This window comes from Vanacampus margaritifer, chromosome 14, assembly GCF_051991255.1.
Source record: "Vanacampus margaritifer isolate UIUO_Vmar chromosome 14, RoL_Vmar_1.0, whole genome shotgun sequence".
NCBI lineage: Eukaryota > Metazoa > Chordata > Actinopteri > Syngnathiformes > Syngnathidae > Vanacampus > Vanacampus margaritifer.
Genome location: NC_135445.1, coordinates 8,682,121 through 8,705,294, shown reverse-complemented (window position 1 = coordinate 8,705,294; position 23,174 = coordinate 8,682,121). Strand labels below are relative to the sequence as shown.

General features: G+C 37.2%; 2 protein-coding genes across 3 annotated transcripts in view; one reads left to right on the top strand and one right to left on the bottom strand.

The window, feature by feature from the left end:
• Nucleotides 1-19,477, top strand: part of il11ra (interleukin 11 receptor subunit alpha) — a 33,804-nt gene extending 14,327 nt beyond the window's left edge. The window contains exons 2-12 of one of the 2 annotated variants that reach the window (XM_077585555.1): nucleotides 4,051-4,147; nucleotides 8,404-8,470; nucleotides 8,770-8,936; nucleotides 9,334-9,448; nucleotides 9,704-9,867; nucleotides 10,250-10,413; nucleotides 10,524-10,668; nucleotides 12,445-12,537; nucleotides 13,314-13,413; nucleotides 14,731-14,810; nucleotides 16,051-19,477. In XM_077585555.1, the coding sequence (XP_077441681.1) occupies nucleotides 4,051-4,147; nucleotides 8,404-8,470; nucleotides 8,770-8,936; nucleotides 9,334-9,448; nucleotides 9,704-9,867; nucleotides 10,250-10,413; nucleotides 10,524-10,668; nucleotides 12,445-12,537; nucleotides 13,314-13,413; nucleotides 14,731-14,809 (1,191 nt within the window). In that variant the 3' untranslated portion in view covers nucleotide 14,810; nucleotides 16,051-19,477. Of the gene's footprint in view, nucleotides 1-4,050; nucleotides 4,148-8,403; nucleotides 8,471-8,766; nucleotides 8,937-9,333; nucleotides 9,449-9,703; nucleotides 9,868-10,249; nucleotides 10,414-10,523; nucleotides 10,669-12,444; nucleotides 12,538-13,313; nucleotides 13,414-14,730; nucleotides 14,811-16,050 lie in introns of both variants that reach the window. The other variant, XM_077585554.1, reaches the window with a different exon arrangement.
• Nucleotides 19,478-19,517: 40 nt separating this feature from the next.
• Nucleotides 19,518-22,917, bottom strand: tmem267 (transmembrane protein 267). The gene is made up of 3 exons (XM_077585563.1): nucleotides 22,840-22,917; nucleotides 21,503-21,955; nucleotides 19,518-20,636 (listed from the first exon to the last, which is right to left on the bottom strand). Exons 2-3 carry the CDS (start codon nucleotides 21,896-21,898, stop codon nucleotides 20,301-20,303), a joined length of 732 nt encoding a protein of 243 aa, XP_077441689.1. The 5' UTR covers nucleotides 21,899-21,955; nucleotides 22,840-22,917; the 3' UTR covers nucleotides 19,518-20,300.
• Between the last annotated feature and the right edge of the window lie 257 nt (nucleotides 22,918-23,174).

The window sequence follows — 23,174 nt, the reverse complement described above, 5'->3', positions numbered from 1 at the left end:
ATTGGCTAAAGATTTGATTTGATCTTTGGGAAGTACATACCCCATTTTCTTCTGCCTCTCCGCCGCTCTCATTAAGATTCGGGCTTCAAGCATATGAGCTAATGCTGGAACTCTGTTACAATTCCTCAGCTTTCCTCCTTGGCCTTGTTTTTTGAATTTCTTTCAAACCAATAGTCATTGTGTCATATTGTTGTATTATTCTTTTGATCTCCGAAACTCTGAGGAACTTTTGGTGTTTAATACCCTAGAGAACCCACGGGGTCAAATTTGGCCCCTATAAATTCTGCTACTCAAATAACAAATACTTTTTTTGAATATTTTTTTTACAAATTTAACTTCAAAAGTCCAGAGTGCCACTTCTGACCCCTGCATGGGGCCATCTAGTGGAGGACTATTGCACTTACATGAGCCAGAGTGGTGGTGACAAAATGGCTGGCAACATGCTGTTTTGTTGAGCTGGAAATCAATCCAAACAAAACCATCTTCTCAGCAAACCATCAGATGGTAAAATTGTGTTTTTTTTGGTTAATCTATTTCATATCATGTTGCAGAATGCCTAGGAGTATGTTTTATATATATATATTGATAAATTAGCAACTCTGAGCTAGTTAAAAAAAAGGGTTAAAATTGAAAAACATATATTTTGGTGTTCAGTGAACATATAGCAGTCATTTAATGTATATTTCAATATTTTCCAAAGAAGAAAAGGGTTCTTGGGAACCCAAGAATCCTTATAAGCACTTATAAACTTGATCTGTTTTAAGCATTTCTAAGTGGAACTCTAGATTTGTTTAGCATACCTTAGACAGACTTATGAGAAATTATGCATTGAGGTGGCGTTCTGGTGACGCAATCCATGACTACAGAGGCTTTACCACTGTTCCTTACTAAAAGAGACCGAAAAAGGTTGACAATTGGTGGGCTTGAGTCACAAAGAAATCCTGCAGTGAGAACTCACAGCCTGGGGAAAGAACATGTGTTGACATTTGAGGAGTTATAAGTGGTCCTTGACATAGTTGCTCTGCTATCCTTTGAGGTAACGAAAAAGCAGAAAGCCAAGGCTGAATAGACTGATTCATTAAATATACTAACAGAAACAAAAACGGACCCCCCCCCCTCCCAATATGTAAATCTTAACATTATTTTAACCATAGACTTGCTTCCCATAGATTATAGAGCATATAAGTCAACAAAAACATGAAATAATTTATATACATGCAGTATTGTATAAAATTCACCGCAAAATACATTTTACTACAATAGGTTTGTTGTCTTGTCCTAACATTATATATAATAGAATTGCAAAACTTAGTAGAACAAGGGGTGTGATTACTGACTCTTTTAAACCAATTCAAATGATGCATAAATGCTCACATCATCAGCAATAAATCCTTTGCATTAATATTGAAGTGTAATGTAGCATGAAAGTCCCGCCTTTAAGCTTTACCTTATTGGTTATGATGTTGAAAAGTGCGAAAAGTAAAAATTTATTTTAAATTTGACTTGAGGTTGAGCGTATGAGTCATTAATTAAATTATTTATATTATATATTTATATATATTATATAGACAAACATCTGACTGATACTCTCTCTGACATTCTTAATTGCATATGTTTGTAATCTGAATCAGTATTTGACTTGGAATGCTGCTTTGCTTGCAGATTTTTGTGGTTAATCGAAGTGTTTTTATGGTTTGGCCCTTGCTATGAGCTTTGGTTGTGTGCTGACTCCTCAAAGGAGTGTAGAAACTAATCAGTGTACTGAATACATGCCTGTGAAATATCCACAACTACTGGGCGACTACATTGCAATTGTTAGCTCCCATCTTGGTTTTGGCAGACCACAGTGCAATTTTCAGTCGGCAATCCCAACAGTGAAAGATGAGATTTTCCACTAGTTGAACAAATGCAAGTGGTGTCGTTTTCTTGCAAAGAAAAAAAAAAGGCATTTTTAAAACTGGGTGGGCCGCCCATTAACACTAGGAACTTTATGATGACTTTCATTTTAAATATATCTGTATTAATCTTTTTGTAGCTTTATACTATGGTTAGTAATCAACTGACAATTCTTATGCCACATATTTGAATACTAACGAGTACATCAGCGTTCCAGCTGGGTGTCGGACGTTTCACATTTCTCGTCGCTCTCGAGCAAGGTGGAAGGCTTGAGGAGAAGGAATGTAAACACTTGAAAATGTGAATTTGCTGACTATGCTGTGAGAAGTTACACGGCCAACGTGATGAATGTAACGCCGCTATGCCAGACCGTTCCACCGCAATGCAAATATCTCAACTCATGCAGTTTTCATAACTTCTGCGCTTTCCTGAAATTGGATTTTGAAAGCTACAATGAGTTGTAAATTGGAAATAAAAGCTGTACTGTTTTCATAGGCTTCATGCAAGTTGCTGCATGAGTATTTAGGTTTCTGCAGTCTTAGATGGTTTTATGGTTACGGGCCAAGACTTCAACAGACAAAATGCTGGGCACCTAATACAGCTAAAAATGGAATCCTGTATCTGAGGAGACTTCCTACAATATTTTGTGATATTTTATACTTTTCTAGTTATTTTCAAAAGTGTTTGATCAGATGACTCTAACCCTCTCTTGGTTCTTCGCCGCTAAACTCACCCAAGCATTGTCGCTTGTTGACCTTTTTTTATGCACTAGCTGGGAAAGAAAAGTTGTGCCTGTTGTATAAGTTTAATGGTAGCCAGTGGAAGCAAAATGCATTTTTCTTCACTTTCATGTTAAAGTTATTCTTAAATAATTGACCAGGAAATTTTTTGCTGATGTTTTGGAAAGGTTTTAAGCATTTTCCTAACCCTTTTGAAAATATGTCCTGACATACAGTACATATGGTTTCAGTTGCAGATTTAGGTTTAATAGGATAGTGGTCTTCTGGCCTTGGAGGAGGGCTGTCTTCTATTTTGATGGTGTTATGTTTCTTCAAGTCAAGAGTCCAAGCCCCGTTGGCCTAAAACTGTCAAATCATCATCTTTTTAAAAATGTTACTCTCTACAATTAACGTCCATTTACTTCAGCACCTTTTTGTGACCAATAATGGCAAGTCCTCTGCCATTACATGAGCCAATCATGTGCCGATGGAAATCTATTGGTATTTATTTTAGTAGTTGTTGAACTGAGCCTTGTGTGTGCCAAAAATTTAAACGGCAGTGCAGTTAGTCCTCCTGAAATGTTTGCAAAAAATGTCATCATGACAAATTAAACCATTGTGTATGAAAGCATAACATAACTTCCCTTGATTGAATCCACAATATGTAGAAAAAAAGTCTTCTAAGTGTTTTTTTTTTAAAATTTTATTGCAATTTGGAGTCTTGTGTAATTGTTGGGTAACATTTACTAAAACAATGTAAATTATTGTAATACTGCAGTGGAAGTTAGGAACTGGAGTGTCCCTGAATGTTAAGAATGAATAATGTCATACAAGCTCAGTTAATCAAAGAATCACTTGTGTATGTGCTTTCTATTTTATTTAATTTTTTTGGTGTGCGTGTTTATTTATTGACCAGGTTAAAGACATAAGGTATTATGTTTTTAAATGTGACTGCAACTTAACGTAAGTACTATATGTATACAGTAGTGATAGATTGATATATATATTGTGTAAATATATAGATTTTTTAGGGCAGATACCAATATTGTTGTTTCAGCAGTCAAATAGGCCAATAATCAATATTTGGAGTTGATATTAATTTGCAGTAAAAGGGAAAATATAATAAGCAACCCAATTCTATTGCTTTGTTAAAATAACTTTTCAAATTTGATCCATGTTGAAGATTTTTTTTTTTAAATTTAGATACAATATTTAAATTTTAGATAACTTTATTTTAAAATTGAAAAGATCAAATTCAATGTTAATGCATAGATTTGGAAGTAGAAGATAATCTCACGTTGTATTTTGTGTGAAATTTCAAATTTTGCAGACTCAAAATATAGTAGCCAAGATCCTCAAATACAAGGCCGCGGATAGACTTGTTAGTCTTTTCCCTCCCTCCCCCTTCATGATTATACCTTGTGTGTCTTTCCAGATGCCAGGTCTTTTGTCCAGTCCTGGGAGTCTGACAGTCATCTGGTTTTTATCTTGGTCACTGTGTCTCAGTGGTGCTCAGATTTGGACCAATGAAGGTAACACACACTTCTAGTCCATGTATGTCTTGTCTTCCCTTATCACAAAGACCTTTTTTTAAAAAAAACTATTTACAAAGGCATACACAAACCTTCTGCTTATACACTATAACTCACATACAAAGAGCGAGTTTTGGATCTATTTTGGGTGCTTGAAGTTGACCCATCTCTTTTAAAGAAACTGCTAAGGGAAAAAAAAGAGGGAGGAAACACATCTAGCATTTAGAATAAAATAACTGGTTATATTGTGCATGTTTTGTCTTTTGCGAAAACATCGTAAAACACTGACACATTTTAAAGAAAAACATTTTTTTTATCATCTTGCACGACTACAATTTTGTTCACTTTTATGGTTTTCTTTTCCAAACATTTTTAGTGCGTTTTAAATTCACATTTTTTTTCAGTTAGCACTTCACAAGAATTCTATTGTTGTGTTTTTCCTGACCCAGTCTCAGAAATTGTCATGGCACATCTTTCTTTCTTACCAAGACATTTTCCCCCTTTTATTAATGTCTGTCCATTGTTTTTTCTCCCTGTGTCTCTTATCTGAGCCAAGTTGAGGTTAAATTATTCATTTCATTAATAAGAAAACTGGCCCTTTGCCTTTTGAGTAAAACTGTCACTTTTTTTCCCCTTCCCATAACCCACACAACTCTCTCTTTTTTTTTTCTTTTTTTTGGGGGGGCAAGTACTGAGTTTTCTTGAACTGATTTCAAACAAAGAAAGATGTGCAGCTTGTGTTGCAGTTTGTTTGAAGGTTTATTTGTGTATGTGGAGGCTTGCACTTAAACTCATATGCTTGTGGTTTTCTGTATATTTATGTGTGGGTACTTGTGCATGTGCTGTGGCCCTTTTGCCGGAGGTAAAATCAGATATGAGTGGAACGCTGCGGGTACGGGGAATAATGTGCTTGACTGCCAATAAAACATGAATACACACATAGCCAGCTCTGCACTTACACTGACGATTACACACAATCACACATACACGCATGCACGTACACAGAAACAAAGAGTAGAAAGTGCATTATATCTGGGTATAAGCACAAATAAATCTTTAAGTCAACCTTTTCTTGACAATAATATTTTATATATGATCTCACTAGTCTAAACATGACATTCTGATTGACTCATTCAAATTCAAAAACAAAAATAAATAAATTTGTTTTTTATGCTAGAGCATACAGAGGGCTTTGATGCAGCTTCTGACCTAAAGAGGTCACTTAAAGCAATGGTAGCAATGGTATAACAAAAAACGGCCAGCAGGTGGCATCAGAGTATAAGAGATCAGCCAGAGCCATTTTGCAATAACCTCTTTTCCCCACTGTTTTCAACAGGTTTGTGAATAATGGTGAAACATAGCTATATTCTAATGCTAATTGCTGAAAAACAGAAACAGATACTGTACAAATATACTGATGAAAGAAGAGACTCTAATCTTTCTTTTGGTAGGTTCCATGTTTTTATAGCAATAGAACACAATATTTGGCCTTGCAAGTCGGCCTTGCAAAATCAGTCAAAATCCAGTAAAGCAGCCGGGAGCCAAGGGGATTGCTTCAGTGAAAATGGCTGGAAGTGAATGAGGCAATATTACATTTTTGGAATATGAGTTATGAAGCAAAATCCAGCCCTTTTTTAATCCATCTCAGGAGAGGCCATTTTGCCACTTGCTGTCGTCTGAAGATGACATCAATGTTGCTCAGGCTCAAGCAACGACCAATTACAGCTCACCTGTTTTCTGAGGCCGCCCTCTGATTGGTTGTTACCTGAGACCTGAGACTGAGAGGCATCAATTGAAAACTTCCCATGGGAAAACTTAAAAAACAAATAGTAACTACATTAGAATATACACTCGAGCAAAGCATATCTAAATTAGATCACAAGAGAAGAGGAAAGAGACTTTTTTTTTTCAGCAACAAATGGAGTGATTTCCTGAAGTTTTTCACCTTACAAGGCCCCTCAGTGTTGTAGATTTTGACTACTCATTCACCTACTGATGGCGCAGCATGATGAGCAACTGTGGGTGCTCAGTATCTTGCTCAAGGATACTTCAACATGGTCACACTGTCCTGGGATCAAACCCGCAACCTCAAGGATTGTGAGACGACCACTTTACCAATGATCCCAGCCACCCCATGATTGTTTGCCATTTAGATCAAAATGGATAAGATGGAGATGCCTGACATGAAAAACACAAAACTGAAACTCAGGCCAAATTGTGAGTTACCAGTAAGAAAAAGTGGCCACAGAAATTGTGAATTAATTCAAGTTTATGTGCTTAGCCTTGTGCTGCCTGTCAAATATTTTTCCACTTGAGATGTGCTGTAAAAGCCAACTTTCATATAATGTGTCAATCTAAACACACTTTATACTGAAGATATCATATCCTCTTGGCAAATTACAAAATTCAACACAAATATTTATTCAGATATACACTGCTCTTAGTTTTACAGCAAGTCTTGCTTATTATCCAATTGAGTATGTACTGTAATATTATCTTTGGATATTTTTACCATATAAGTGTGAACTTTTTCACTTATTCTACAAGACCTTTCAAGTGCAACTACAGTATTTTTTGTTGTTGGATAAGTCAAAACTGAGGCTGTTCCATTGCTAAATGCCAGTGAGGGTGAGTGAGAAAAATACTCTTTGTGATTTGGGGCAGAAATAATTCAATTACCTTGCATGCCTTGCACCAGTTTTTATTATGCAGTTCAAATTGGACCTACTTGTATGCCAATGGAAATCCTACCTGTGCTTGAATCCATACAAAAACTCAGACATTGTGTCAAACCTGGATTTTTTTCCCTGTGAGAGGACATGAAGGTAGTTGTGAGAGCAGATGATGCAGAGGACAGGGTTAGATGGATGCAACTGATTCGCTGTGGCGATCCCTGAAGGGAAAAGCCGAAAGGAAAAGAATAAGATTGGTGTTTATTTCGTACTTCCTATTTGTGTAGTAATTAAAAAAGAAAGGGGGATTGATGTTGTGCTATGTTAACAATTCTGTCATTGTTTTCCAAAGTAAAAACTGATGTTTGCAAATGTCTTATTTTGATTAAACACATAAGATAATCAGTCTTCTTTCATGAAGGACTCCGGAAATCAGTGAACAATTACTGTTGATATGCTGAAATCAGAGGATTTGAACAATTAAAAAAAAAAAAGGCTCCAAACGACGACTTGATTATTAAAATAGTTGTTGATTAATTTGATAATCGATAACTGGTTGATTAATCGATTAATTGTCAAGTCAACTTTATTTATGTAGCACCTTATCATACTGCAACTCAAAGTGCTTTACGAATAATAATAATAATAATAATAAGAATTGTTTGTTGCTGTAATACTAGAGTAGCTCAAACTACCAAAGAAAAATTATGTGTTTTTTAACATAATTGGCCATTAAAGATGATTCTGATTCTTATTTAATGTTAATTTAATGACAATTTATTATTGTAGAATGGCGGCTTTTTTGATACTGATTAACTCATTAACTCCCAGACATTTTCACTGAAGCAACCCCCTTCGCTCCCGGCTGTTTAACTGGATTTTGACTGATTTTGTAAGAACCACAGAATATTGTGTTCTATTGCTATAAACACATGGAAGTTACCAAAAGAAAGATTAGAGTCTCTTTTTTCATCAGGAAAAAAAGTGTATTTATATTTGTTTCCGTTTTTGCAGCAATTAGCATTAGAATATAGCTTCAGTTTCATCATTATTCACAAATCTGTGAATATCCAGAAGGGGAAAGTGCTTTTTTTGCAACATGGCAAATTTGCCCTGGTTGATCTCTTATACTCTGCTGCCATCTGCTGGCGGTTTGTAATAACTTCCATTGCTTCAACTATTCTTTTCAGTTAAAAGGCTGCATCAAAGCCTTCTGTATGCTCTAGCATAAAACCAAAAAACATATAAATACGTCTTTGGGAGCATGGTAATATTTACAATAGAACACATTTATACGTTTTGGGGAGCAAATGAGTTAATGGACTTTCAATGATAACAGACATAAGCTTTCAGAGAAGCTGAAACACTCATAACTATTTAATTGCAAACAAGTAAGTCAAAGTAAGTTCAATTTGGTGCCCAGGGACCAGTTACCTTCTTTGGTCATGCTATTGTGTCCTTCCTGCAAACTGTGACACATATTTCACACTTATGCAGACCACGCCGGCAGAAAATATGACTGCTTGCAGGTCAGCCAGACACGCAGCGTGTTTTAATATTTTATGTGGCGTCTGTGTTTTGCAGTTTCAGACGTGCAGTACGGGCACTTGGACTCGAATGTGACACTGGCATGTGGGAAGTCACAAATTAAGTAAGGAATTTAAAACTTGCCTTTGTGCCATCATGTTTGCATTTTTGTTTTATAACCGGCTAAGGTATGCGGGATTCTTTTGCTATTGTTACAGTATCAGTAAATCATTTTGGGAAAACTACCAGATGAAAACAATTTCATTTCTTTCATGGTAACGAGCCAAACTTCAGTAATGTAGTCAATTACTTTAACAGACCAGACAATCTTTTGTAAATTTGATTCTCACAGTGCAGTTTGGAGCGAAAGTACCGCCGATGCCCAAAGTCTTCCCAAGCTTTAATAACATGTTCCCCCAGTAGAAAACCAGCGGTGTGGCATCTCGACGACAGCCGAGCGTTACCATGGCACAGAGTAACATCGGATGGATCGTTAGTCCTGCTGCACGTCAACCTTTCAGCCCAGGGCAACTACAGCTGCTATGACAACCAGGGACTCCTCCTTCACTCCATCCAACTCAGACTGGGCCGTGAGTGTTGACTTGTCTGCGTCATTTAGACAACATTTCTCTTCATCTTTTAAGTGTCTCTAAGGTTTTGAATTTTTCATCCGTTTTGCAAGCTTGGTTATGTAATAAAAAAATTAAAAAAAAAAAGGTAATTGCGCTATTGCCACTGGTCCTTGAAGAAAACACGAGTTATTTCCACTACAATGACAAAGACTCCACTTCCTGTGACTGTCTCTTAAAGGAAATGGCTCCCTAAATGCCCTTCCTTCTGAAGGACAGGGCAGCAAATACATAATTTGTTTTACATAGTACAATATATGAAGCCTCTACTACTACTCCTACTACTTCTTTTATCTGAAGGATAATACAATTTCTAAATGAATATATAAAGAAGTAAATGTGACTCTTGTTCTTCCAGACCCCCCCGGGCTGCTTAGCATTTCCTGCCAAGTTCCTAATCACAGTCACGTTCGCTGTTCCTGGGTAGAACCAGTGAAGACCTTTCTTCCAGTCGAGTACAACGCCTCCTTCAGGTAAAAGACAATTACTGCAACTGAAGTGAACACTTGGTTGCAATGTTTTTGTTTGAACTCTTATAAAATAAGAGTTGTTTTTTTTTTGCTGGAGAGCTCAGTATTGTTCATTCGGTAATTTTACCGATTTGTCATCATCATTGCTCTCTCTTTTTTTGAAAATTAAAAAAAATATATATATATATATTATTATTTTTTTTAAATAAGAGTTTTTGTTGTTGTTGTCATATCAGTCATATTTGTGTCTTTTTCAAGGGGTACTGGCCAGGAGTGGCAGCCTTGCCTAGTGGATGAAGTTCACAAATACTGTGATGTAGAGCACCCAGCCTTCTGGCAGACAATCCACACGCTTAGAATCACGGCCACAAACGCCCTTGGGTCCGAGACGACGTCTGCTCAGTTTAAGTTAGATATGCTCTGTAAGTATGGAGATTTTTTTTGTCTGACCATTTTCTATATAACTTATCCTGAATAGGTTTGTCACTACATTTCCAAGTCCATTCATTATATGTGTATTTGCCTTGTTTTTCACCTCCACATTCATCATCTTACAGTGGTATGAATATGTGTACACATTTGAAGTATTGATATGCGCTAGCTTGCTTTGTGACTTTTGTGAATTTTCTTTCGCTGCTTTTATGTCAAAGTGCCTTTTTGACTAAAAGCATGTACGGCGAAAACGGATGTGTCCTTGACGTGTAAAAACAAAACAAACCTCGAGATTCCAAGTAAATGGATCTCTGCTTTGAATTGTTTGAGTCGTTAGCTTATTCGAAGACTTTTTCCGTCTTGCTTTTTCAGTGAAACCTGACCCTCCAGAGTCAGTGTTGGTAAATAAGGTGGAAGGCTTTACAACGAGGCTGTTTATCTCGTGGAACGGTCCCTCCTCGTGGCCACTAGATGATGCTTTCCCTCTCATGTTTCACATAAGATACAGACCACATGGATCACAATACTGGTCAGAGGTTAGTACATGGCCACGTGTGTTTACATTCAGATTGGTGAATTTAAGACACGTCTTAGAGTTCTTCCAGTGATCTTAATTTGCTGTCCTTTGTCTTCCTCCTTACGTCAGGTTTACTCTGAAGAGAGTCCAATGGTGGTATTTGACGCCTTGGCTGGCCATCCTCACCAGGTTCAAGTCCGAGCGAGGGATGAGCTGGACGCCTACAGCCAGTGGAGTGACTGGAGTCCACTGCACAACGGCCAGCCCTGGCAAGGTTAGAAAGTGGATCGCACATTGGCTTTATTTCAAGGAAATTGCAGCCACATCTAGAGGTGTATCTCAAAAAGAAAATTGTGGGAAACTTGGTTTTGTTTTAGTCATTAAGGTCAAAAAGTGAAATTCATTTATGCAACCCGCTCTTGCTAAAGGGTCTGCATGTCGCATGCCGCATTTTTAACTTGTCTATTTCTACTTTTGATTTAATTTAATTTAATTTATTCACTCACTAAAGCGAGTTGTCACAATCAAAGGGCTGTTAAACACACGTCTGTTTACATGTGAGCACCATGTTTACAGTGTCACGTGTGGTACAGAATTAATACAAAGTAAAAACAGAGAGCATGGTGGGATTCAGATGGCCTTGAAGAAAACATGTGAAACCACGGAAGAACAGCTTGCATGGAAGAGTAGGAATCGGAACCCTCGGCGTGCTGAAAGAAACCTTGGCTAGGGTACCTTGACGTACTGGTAAAGGTGTCATTTATCAAATAAGAGTGACTAATACCGGACCATAGCAACTGCATAGCAACTGGCAACTTTATCATAAGATACATAGTAACTGCATATGCCTAGACAAACTAAGAGTGGCTAATGCACCCTCGTCTAACATTATCACGATAAGGAAAATATTAAAACAATATCATCATGTGAGGGACATAGTAACTGGATAAGACTAGACTAAATAAGTGTGACTGATGCACCGTCATTAAAATACTATCATCATAAGGGACATAGTAACTGCATACAACTAGACAAACTAAGACTGGCTAAAATATCATCATCCTCAAACATCATCATAAGGAACATAGTAACTGCAAAAGACTAGACAAGCTAAGAGTGGCTGAATCAGCATCATCAAACATAAGCAAAATAGTAACTGCAAAAGACTAGACAAACTAAAAGTGGCTATTACAGCATCATTTAACATTATCATCATGAGGGGCATAGTAACTGGATAAGACTATACAAACAAAACGTCGCTAATAGACCATCATCCAACATTATCATCATGAGGGACATAGTAACTAGATAAGATTAGATAAAATATGAGTGATTAATGCACCATCATAATACGATTTTCATGAGGGACATAAGACAAACTAAGAGTGGCTAAAATATCATCAAACATTATCATCATAAGGAACATAGTAACTGAAAAAGACAAGACAAACCAAGAGTGGCTAAAACATCATCATCATATAGGAAAAAATAACTGCATAAGACTAGACAAAGTAAGAGTGGCTAATACACCATCATCAAACATTATCATCAAAGGGGACATAGTAACTGCATAGCAACGGAAAACATCAACATCATAAGAACCAACTCAACCCAAAACAGTATTAACATGAAATGGTAAATGGACTCCTTTTTATATAGCACTTTATCTACACCATATGGAAACAAAGTGATATCAGACATTATCGTAGGTTGGGATTTAGTGGAAAAGTTTTTCGTGAGTTTAGTTCTCATGTTGTCCTGAATGATTGAGTGCCTGACTAGCTGCTTTCACACTGGCTTGGAATGTAATTGATTGGATAAAAAATGTATAGTCAAAATTGAATGTTGGTTTCTTTGGGTGAGGCTTTTTGGTTGCTTTTTTAGCATGTAATGAAATGAGTTGAGGACAGCAAGTTAGCAGTGATGCTTAAAGATGTTGTGTACACGTTTCCAGTAATTCCTGTCGAGAACATGTGGGGCTCTCGAGTTGAGCAAGCGTCCGCGTCGACAGCAAGTGACATATGCACGTGTTTGTGTGTCGATCCTGCAGAACCCGCCACATCTGAACCTCCAGAGGATCATTTTCCAGACTATTTTTTCCCCTTCGACACAAAGCCAGAAACCTCCACTTCAAAGTCACTTAGTAAGTCTCTTCAAATGATAAATGCGTGGCCATTTGCAATATCATATTTACTATTTTTTTCTCCCTGCGATACAATGACACGGCTGACTGTTTAAAGGCGGTCCATGTGGATTAAATTCTCGAGTTTTAAACGAGACGGGCGAGATCGAAGCACAATTTGATCGCAGCGGGCAGCCATCGTTACTCGCACAATAATAAGGCATGATTTACTGTTAGCAAAAATTGGCTTGTGCTGGGCTCGCTGCCCAAATGACAAAATGTACCTGTGAGCTGTCATTGCTTTCGATAGTATATGAAGTCATGAAAAGAAAATTGCATGAAAGCTGTTCTGTATAGAATGCACCTGGCACGCTCGAAACACACACTCAGCTTTCCAAACGCACTCCATTTTGCAAGAAGCTCATCTGTGAGTGATTAGACCTTCGGATTGTTTTGCGAACCAGATGCATTCTCGTTGTGTGTTCTGTCAGTCCACATCAATCAGTCGACTACCACGAGATATTTTATTTTTTTTGCCCTCACTTTGATTTGTATTTGTTTACATTGCGTGGGTCTCTTTACTCTCAACATGTAAATATGAATGTAAAGCAATGTTAGCTTATTTAGGATGATTGATATCAAAAGTTCACGCGCACATTCACGTGTCACGGTTATGAGTTCTTAAAACCACTGCGTTTATCTTACTTTTGACATCTCGTCTCTTTAACCGCCGGCCTTCGGATTCTCATGATCTCTGCGCCTTCTTTTCCCATGAAATTTGGATCTTTCCTTTTCAGAGCCTGTGCAGGATGACGGTAATTTGGGATTGGTGATTCTGCTGGTTTTGTTTGCCGTGGTTATCATAGCCACGGTCCTTTCCCTCATCTTTGTGGTTTGGTAAGTAGACATAATTGCAGTTCACACAAAGACACAAAACAATCTTTTATTCTCTCAAAGTTAGTTTTGTTTGTTTAATGTGAATTGTTATTAGCGATCGGTGCCGACATTTGTACTCGTGACAATGGGACGCCCTCTTGTGGCCGTTTTACGATCAGGAACTGGAAGTTATAAATTAGAAGAATAGAAAATTGCCATTAACTCACTGCCATTGACGGCTATAGACGTCAAAAATTCATTTAAACTATTTCCATTAGTTTAACATTTTTTCCCACTTTTGTTAACAAGAGTATGAAAACCTCAAATTTTTTTATTGTAGTAGAACACATTTTTGATTAATCGTGAGTTAACTAGTTAAGTCATGCGATTAATTACGATTAAAAATTGTAATCGCCTGACACCCCTAATTTTTAATAATCTTTTCTAAAAAAAATTTTTAAAAAAAATTATATATATATAGTTATGTTAGGATTACAATCATCACAAATGTTATATCTGTTCTAAGTGTACAGAAAAATAATTTCTAGTTTTTCAAACTTATTAACAAAAATGGAAAAAAAACTAATTGAAATAGTTTAAAGGAATTTTTGACGTCTGTAGCTGTCAATGGCAGTGAATGAGTTAATTTCATGCAATATTAAGAAATAATGCTATATTGCAAAGGAATAGACCGATTTTGACAGATATCGACATCGGCCTTTTTGAAAAATCACGTGGCCGATAATAGATCAATTTAAAACTGTGTTAACTTCAGGGAACTATTTATTTAAAATTTCAGCTTACTGTATAAGAGATCCTGCTGACCCTGGGAACTCGCTGCACCTTCTGATTTTGTTTGAAATTAGAACTAAGATAAGTCAAAATGTAACATTTTCAGATATTTTGAAACTTTATTTTTTGTGTAAAAAAAAAAAGTCTGTGAACTTTTGGTAGATTTTTATAACAAAGGCATTGTTAATAGTAAATCTAAAAGTTGTTCAATAGACATATGCTTAAAATCATTTTGACAACCTTAAAAGTTAGTTTGTATTTTTTTAAATTATGATGCCAATATTTTATTTTTTTGTGAAAATATCAGCTCCAAATTCCTGTAATCAGCCTCCTTGACTACTAATAATCGGTATCGACCCTGCATTTCTATACTGTAAATGGGATATATGCTGGTAGGGCTTTCTTTAAAGTTTTCTGTAATTTTGGGGGAGATTTTATGCACTAGTGATATCGATATTTGGTATACTCTATTGTACTCATCATAATGGTATCTGTCAGGGAAAAAAATGGTATCAAACATTGTTAATTGTTGATTTTTGTTTGCAGGGTGAGGCACAGGCGACGTGAACATGTGACTAAACAGGAGCTCACCTCGATGGTCAAAATGAAGTCCATGCCAGTTTGATGTGAGAAAACACCTCTTACACTTTTTCTGCACTGAAACACATGGTGACAGTTCTTGGTCAAATAATCAAAACAGTTCCCAGGTGCCATAATGGAAAACTGAAAAAAAAAAAAAACCCTCACATACCGCCACATTGAAACACAGAATTCAGGATTTGCTCTCAAGTGTATGTCTGTATGTAGAGCAAGAAAAAAAGAATTCACATGTATAACGGAACGTATGGTGTTCCACAGGGCTCAATTGTGGAGCCTCTGCCGTTTTCATTGTTTCGTTGCTGCCTCTGAGTTCCATCTTAAGATGGTTGTTTTAAAGTTTTATTATTAAAGTCAGTGTCGTTTCTGCAATTTGACTTGAAATGGGAACGTTTCGGATTCAGTGTGGTACGGCTCAGTTTATGAGGGTACGATTCAATAAATTTTTTGGTGATCAAACATGAACATATCGGGACTGTAAATATGCCGTTTTCTTCTAAGATATATCGCTCTCAAAAACAATTTTCTCTTTCAAACTGTTTTTTGTTACACCCCTAGTATCATATTATGAGAATAAAAATGGATGAAAATTTTGCACACTTGACGCAGAGGGTTGAACATCTGCTCATATCCAATAACATCACAAAAAGTCCCAAGATTTGTTCTTCTATAAAACGCGGTAAATATAAATTGCTCATTTGGCTCCGCCCCCGTTTGCCGTGGTAATAAATTGAAATGCAAATCATCCACATCTGCGGGAATAAACGATATAATCTCTCTCCCTCACCTTCTTTTATGCCGTCGCACATATTTTGTGAATACGATCACTTCCCACGCGTGTGGTTGTGCGTCTCCTCAGCGTTGCCCGTTTGGGACATGGTTGCGGATGGCACCCGCGGCCGCTGTGGCAAAGATAATTATAACCCTTAAAGGGCACGCTCTCTTATTTCCGAATCCATTTGCGAAGTTAAAACAAGTGTCATAGTTGTGAGGCTAACAAACAAACAAACACAGGGGGGGGGGGGGGGTTGCTGAGTACAATACATTCCTAGGCTGACTTTATTATTCCCCATATTGATGAAATGCCATCAAATGATACATTTGAGCAAATCCAGTCCATGTGTTGCTCTAAAAAAAAAAAAAAACACACACATGGGCTTGTAAATGTGTCCTCCACTCTGTTATTTACATCTGGCAGTGCTTTACTGATATGATATATGGATGTTTTTTAATGTGGCGTCCCTTCTTCGTCCTTCGTCCTCTCCCCAGGTTCAAGTCAGACATCATCTCCTCCTCAGCCCGTTCTAGGGCTCCTCCTCCGAAGAGTCGGCCATGGCGACAGCAATGCTGACATTCCGTATTCAAATACAGTCGATGAACTAGAATCCGTTTCAGATCTGTGACGACGCAAACAAACCCACCCCTTTGGTATGAGCTGTCATGCCGAATGGCATTTCCCACAATGCATCTGCAGCACGAGCCCCCTGTGGAGGAACTTATCTCAACTTTTTTTTTCAACTTTTATCTGGCAGCATTGAAGTGTCCAAGAGGCCTGAAGAAGGGCAGCTGATTGTAAACACGTCATGTATTACGTTTATTTTTATGTTGCGTGGTTAAGTTCCTTTTTTTTTTTTTTCCCCCGTAAGCGGTAAGTACGGTAACGTTTTAGCCGTGATGATACAGATGAGTCCGTGTAAAGTGCAGCAACGTTTAAATTTTTATCCAGAAATTGGATGACTGACTGAATTAATCATTCTAAATGTTATCCTAAACAGGATCTATTTATTCCTTGTTACTATCCCATTTAAAGGTCAATTAATAGACAACTCATTGATTATTAAAATCGCAAATTATTTTTGATAGTTAATTAAGCCCACTGTGGGGTGAATGTTTGTGACGCTAGCGAATGTTGATTTCACATCAGGGTTCGCTCAAGGTCGCAGTGTTTCCTAAATGTTCTTAAATAGTCTTAATGATAATATATATATATATATATATATTAGGGGTGTGAATTGCCTAGTAGCTTGCGATTCGATCTGTATCACGATTCATAGGTCACGGTTCGATTCGATTAATCCTGATACGAATCTACAAGTAAATTATTGTGATTTTTTTTTTAATTTTCTACTCAAATTTTGAAAATATTTAATCAATAAACTTGTACACTGTAAGATTTGTATGAAAATGTACTTCGAGCTTATAAACTGTGGTCCACCATATTTAACAAACGAACAAATCTAATTTTAAGGCTTAATGTTCCATGAATATAACATTCTTCCATGCTTAAAGTGTGAACCCTAACTCTGATTAAGACATTTTGTTGAATATTTCCATCAAAAATGTATATTTAAAAATTGATTTGGCTGCATATTGAATTGATACGATATGCAATATCGCAATATATTAATAATCGCCCAATTGATTTTTTTTAACACCCCTAATATATATATATATATATAGTAAATAGTCTCAGATTTTTCTCCTTGAAAGCAAACTGCTTATCTTTGTTTTGAACCAAAATATTGTAAATCAGTTGTTTACTTTGGGGGGGAAAAAAATATCATTTTTGTCTATTTTCCTCACGTCACAGACCGTAATTAATTTTTTAGTACACTTTCGAGGTGAAATAATTTCCCGTTTTGATAAAAAAAAAAAAGATTGAAATTAAAACTTAAAAAGTCTGTTTTATCGTTTAATGAAAATAATATTAATCAAATTTTCAGCAGTTAATGTAGCGACTTTCATGTCCTTCTCAACAATTCGGAGGCATTATAATGTTTGATGGATATTAATTACAAAGTCATTTAAATTACAATATTTAGCGTTTGGATATCGGGAAGAGAGTAATCCTTTGGGAAGCTGCTGCCCTGTAAAGAAATTTCAAAAAGCGTTTGTGGAACAAGGAGCTTCTTCCTCATGACAGTTTAGTAGGATTTTGTACAAAGTTATGCAAGATTTATGACTTTGCAGATGTTATTTTTGAAGTGCGAATTTCAAGTTCTGTCCAGGTTGCTACTAAATTGTCTGAGAACACATCAAGAGTTTAAGCAGCTTGCAAGCGCAGCTCATAGCGCACAGACGCTCACACTCAAGCCAAGTTATTTTATTTTTGGACAAATACGGCGACAGTACTGATAAGAAAACCTGCACGACATAAAATCAAGAGGGATGTACGTATTTCCTTGAAGCTTTGGAGAGAAAGACAAAAAAAAAAATTGGTCAGTTCCAAGTCCTTGTTTGACTCTTTTTATTGTGGCCATGTGGTCTGGCAAGATAGTGGTGGATCACGGTTACCATGGTTACCTGACAACAGCCAATCTTTTGTCTCTCTGCGCTTGGATTTTTGGTAAACAGTAATGACTGGGCGGTCAGTGCTCATGAAAAGCCCCAAATACCTCAGTTTGTTTCGTATTTCTTCTTTTTCATATCTCTCTCCTGTGTTTTGTGTCCTCGTGATGACAATGTTGTGATCCAAAGCTGTGCAGTCAATGAGCGGACTGACTTGACTGACCGTGTACGACGCATCAGGAACACAAGGTGCATAGATGTCAAGCTCGTTGCGGTTTTGACGACTCAAGCTAGCCCCACAGAAAATGCACAGATCCAGTACAAGCTTTGTTTTTTGTGTGTTGTTGTATATCACATGTATGTAATGTACGGAAGAGGATTTGGGCCAGTGAAGAAGAAGAAGAAGAAAAGAAAAAGGTTGGCGGTATTCTCACTTTTTTCTTGTATGACCCAAATTCACAGGAAGTGCTCCTAAATTGAACAGGAAGTGACCCAAAAGTGACCCAAATTGAACAGGAAGTGACCTCTAACTTTAAAGTTTGACTAAAAAAAAAAGTTTTTTCACCTTCACTGGCCCTAATCCTCTTCCGTAATAATGAAACACATTTCCTGATATATTTTTTATCCTATGTACATAACCAATTTGGGATAGCACAGGTTAGCTCAGTTTTGTGTTAATTTTAGCTCATTGGGAATTTATAGATGTTAAAAATAATTTGTACTATTTCAAGAATGGAAAGAAACATTTTGAAATTCCAGATAACAGCTTCAAAGAAGATCACTGAGGATAGTCTGTATTTTTATCCCCAACATTGTGTATTTGTGTCTTGCGTAGTTATACAAAGCTGTTCTGTAGACTGATAATTCAAAGTGCTTTTCAGTGTCTTTTTTTTAAAAAAAAAATTTAGTTGAGGGTTTTTCCCTCCCCTCACAATCTAACAAAAATAATTAAATTAGTTCTTTTTTTATTGAATTTCAAAGGTCAATGGGGGAAAATAATCTTTAAAAAATATTTCCATTTTTGTATCACTGATTTATCTAAATTATGACCAGCATGATGCACACTTTTATGAAAGTAAAACTGAAATAAAACAAACGACACACTTGGGAAGATTTTTGTCCTGGTTAAAAAGATATTTTTTGTAATACAATTACATTTTCTTTGGGCAAAGTGCAGTATTAGTGACTGTCCATAATTCCATGTGAATCCCCCCGCATTCTCCCTGTTTCTTGTACAGTATATGATGCCGGGAGCCTGTTGCTTGTACACTCAGGCATCCATCCTCAGATGTACATAGTATGTTTTTTTTTTTCCTTCATATGTTTGCCAGATATCACCATAAGCTGTTATTCCTTTCTTGTCCTTGTATGTTTCTGTAAAAAAAATAAATACTATTTTATCACATTATCAGCTTTTGAATGCTTTCTTCAACTTTCTGTAGCAAACACACATTCAGGATGTTTATTGAGATTAAAAGTGCATTACATTGCAGTTTTGTTCACAACTAAAGTTTTGTCTTTACATAGCAAATTGAAAGAAACTCATAATGTGCAAAACAAGTTTCGAGTGAATGACAAAACAGGCTAATCGAATTTCTGGAAAATCAGTTACAAGTTTCAGTGCACGTCGGCAGAACAATGCTCGGCTATAAGTACAATGTGTGTCAAAAAAATCCTTAATACTATTTATACCATAAAAATCACAAGTGACAACCTTATTAAACCCTAGGATTACAAATGATTGTACAGTACAGCTGCACACAATTAAAATATCTAACGCAAAATGAATTCAATTACTCCTTAGGTTCATTACCGCCATCTAGTGGAGGGATGAGGACAACGTTTTCTTGCCAGAGAAACGCAATGAGTAACAAAAACTAGTCACATTCAAACAATGTGTATCTACAACCTTTTAAATAATCATAAATATGAGTAAAATTATGATACAAAGATAGAGGAAATCAAATACATTTTCGTCGTAACAATAAATAGCAAGGTGGTTTCAGGTTTCTAATGAATTTAAAAGGTGACACTTCTTAAGACATTTTGTTTAAAATAAATACTTGTGAGTAGTTGTGATCAAGTACAGTCAGTTATTACTGAATAAAATGTCATAAAGGTGACGATGCACAAACAACATACAGGGGTGTTAAAGGTAAGAAAGTAAACGTTCCTGTGATTGGCACATTTTGTTTCAATTTTGTTCATAGTTTCTCCCTTCCATCAATTCATTAGACATCGATGGCGACTCCGTGTTTGGTGGAGATGACGTCTCTGGTTCCAGTCAGGTACATGAGCACGGAGCACAGGTGAGGAAGCGTCGCCGTGGTGCTGACGTAAAGCCAGTAGGGGAGCGGCGCCGTGTTCCCCAAAGGCCACACCCACAGGCCGCGGCGCACGGCGTCCCGCACGTGGTGCGTCGCCATGGAAATGAACAGCATCCACGGCAACGAGCACCAGGCGTCTTTCAGACGTCCCAGCCACATCAGGAAGCGGAGGGACAGACACAGGACGGGGATGAGGGAGGAGCAGTGGAAGGGGGGGCGCTGAGGGAGGGAGACGGCGGCCTGGGGGAGAAAAAAAAAAAATATATATTTTCATGGTAGGGTTCTAAAATGAGACGTTTGATTAATCAAAATTGAACTGTGATTTGTAAGTTCCCAACGTTATGCATGTCACCTGAATGCACCATGTTGCTTACTTAGCAACGTTAGCATTATGTGGTTCTGCTGTCTTTGAGCGTGATTTAATCTGTTTAATGAAAATTTACTATAAAACCAAACAAACTTTTTTTTTTTTTTTTTACACACGTTTAAAACATCGCTAGCAACTAATGCTAGTCAATGGAAGATCCCGTTGAAATGCTAACAGGAAATTAACATCGACTTTGGGAGCGATTTTCCTTGAAATAACAAATATTCACACACAACGATTGTGTGCACGTATACACACAGGTAAGATAACACTACTCAAAGGCACAAATTGTTTCCATTCTGTGAAAAACTAGTTATAAAAAATTAATAAGAGTTTAATCGCAACGTTCTTCAGTTCTTATTTAAGTGTGTACTACAACCATGCACGGCACCACACTGCCCCCTAAAGGCCAAACCGCTCAGCACCAGCCGGTAATATTTTCGCATATTTTTATTTTATTCTCTTACAAATGTATTTACTTTCTTGTTTATATTTAAATAAATGACATGAAATATAACCCCCAAGGTCCCAGGTTATTTTAGTAAATCCCATCACTTGTGAAAATAACATAAGATATTATAAATATAAATATGATGAACAAGAGATATACGAATGAAAATGAAGAATAAAAAAGCAAAGAGGCTTGAATTTCACATCATATTTACTAGCTTAAACGTCACGATTGCTAATTTTGTTCCATAATCATCCAGCCCTCCTCTGCTCTTATACTAAAAAGCACCTTGAGTGACAGCGAGCCGGCCATGTAGAAGTGATCCAAGTCAATGATGGACGCCAGCAGACCCGCGAGCAGCACCTCGTACACGTCGCTCTTCTTCCTGAGCCCGATGACCACAGCCCAAGACCACAACCCCACGATGGCGTGCGTTCCGTTGTCCAGGGCGGCGCGCAGCCACAAGTGATGCTGGATGAGCGGAAGCTGCAGGGCGTGGTCCGCCGCCACGCAGAATACGCCCAGGCCGGCCGACGCCAGCAGAGAGGCGGAGCTAAACGTCTGCAACAGCGCCTGGGCCTTCTCGGTCTCCACGGCCAGGCTGAGGGGCACGGGGGCGCCTTCTCCGCCGAGGCCCACGCCCAGCAGCGGGGAGGAATCCAGCTTGGAGTAAAAACCTTGCATGTTGATGATGATGGTGGCCGCACGAACGCCACTGAAGGTCAGCAGGACACTTGTCGACTACACAAATAATAATAATGTTAAATAGATCACATTTGCAAAGCACTCAGAAATTAATATTTTTGTGTTAAACAACTCATAAATATTGGTCAGATCCCTTACTTGGGTCAAAAAATGGGGTCATTTTGTATAAAACAACTCAGAAAGTTGGGTCAAATGGTCCATTTTTGAGTGTACAATCCTAAATCCATGTTACATCGGTCATTCAATTATTGAACAAACAAACCACCTTCATATGAGGCTAATCGAGAGTATTAGTTAGCATTCTAGCCTAAATAACATATGACATTTTAGTCATTCAATTAGCCTTTTGGCATTTACACATAATAATTAATGTTAAGGGCTGCAATTTTTTTTGGACAAAAATAACACATATTGAAACAAATACATCTCAAATGGGCAAAAATAAGAAGTAAAAAAAAATCGGTGGCTTTGACCATTTCGAATTATTTAAAAGTTAAAAAAAAACATATTTCAAGACTGTTTTTTTTTTAACATCATAAATGCTTTTAACCATTATTGGATCAGGAATCATAATTATATGTAGCATCCACAAACGCGATTAAACTGCCACTGCCTTGTAAATCACGTCTAAAATATCAATGCAACTACGTTGTTTTTGTTCGTCTTGTTATGACAAAAAAACAAACGAAGTTCACCTTAAGTGCCAGTTAGCTCGGAGCTAGCGAGCTAACAAGCTAATTGGAGGATGCTGCATTGTGTGGGCTGACAGCAGATCGAGCTCTGCTAACGTCGAATAATGCTGCAAGCGAACACGCCATTCACTTGCCGTCAAAGCACAATTTATCATCAAATCATGACTGTGTTGAGTATTGTTTTAGATTTGTTTTTCTCCCCGAGATAATAATAATAACGACACTCACCCCATCGTCTTGTACTGCTAGTCCAGCTGCAAAACACACACTTCTTCTGATTTGAAACCGCAGTCGTACTTCAGTGGGTATAGCTCGTTAGCGCCCCTCAGCGGATTTTATGATGTATACCACCCTTTGTTAGTTACTACTCATTTCTCACTTTATTTTCCATGGCATATTTATCCGAATTTTCTATTGCTAATTAAATCATAACTTAGCATCACACAATTATCATCCCAACATCCCCCCAAAATTATACATACTATTTATATTTATTTTCGTAGTACTTTTATGTGTTAGCACCCAGGCCACTGTTGTGTTTGCGTTGAATATAAAGTATTTAT

Bases quoted from the DNA above. Each gene is read 5' to 3' on its own strand.
- tmem267 (XM_077585563.1), bottom strand. From the start codon at position 21,898: ATGCAAGGTTTTTACTCCAAGCTGGATTCCTCCCCGCTGCTGGGCGTG. The intron at 20,637-21,502 runs GTGCTTTTTAGT...TTTCTCCCCCAG, and splicing joins CCGGCTCGCTGTCACTCAAG to GCCGCCGTCTCCCTCCCTCA.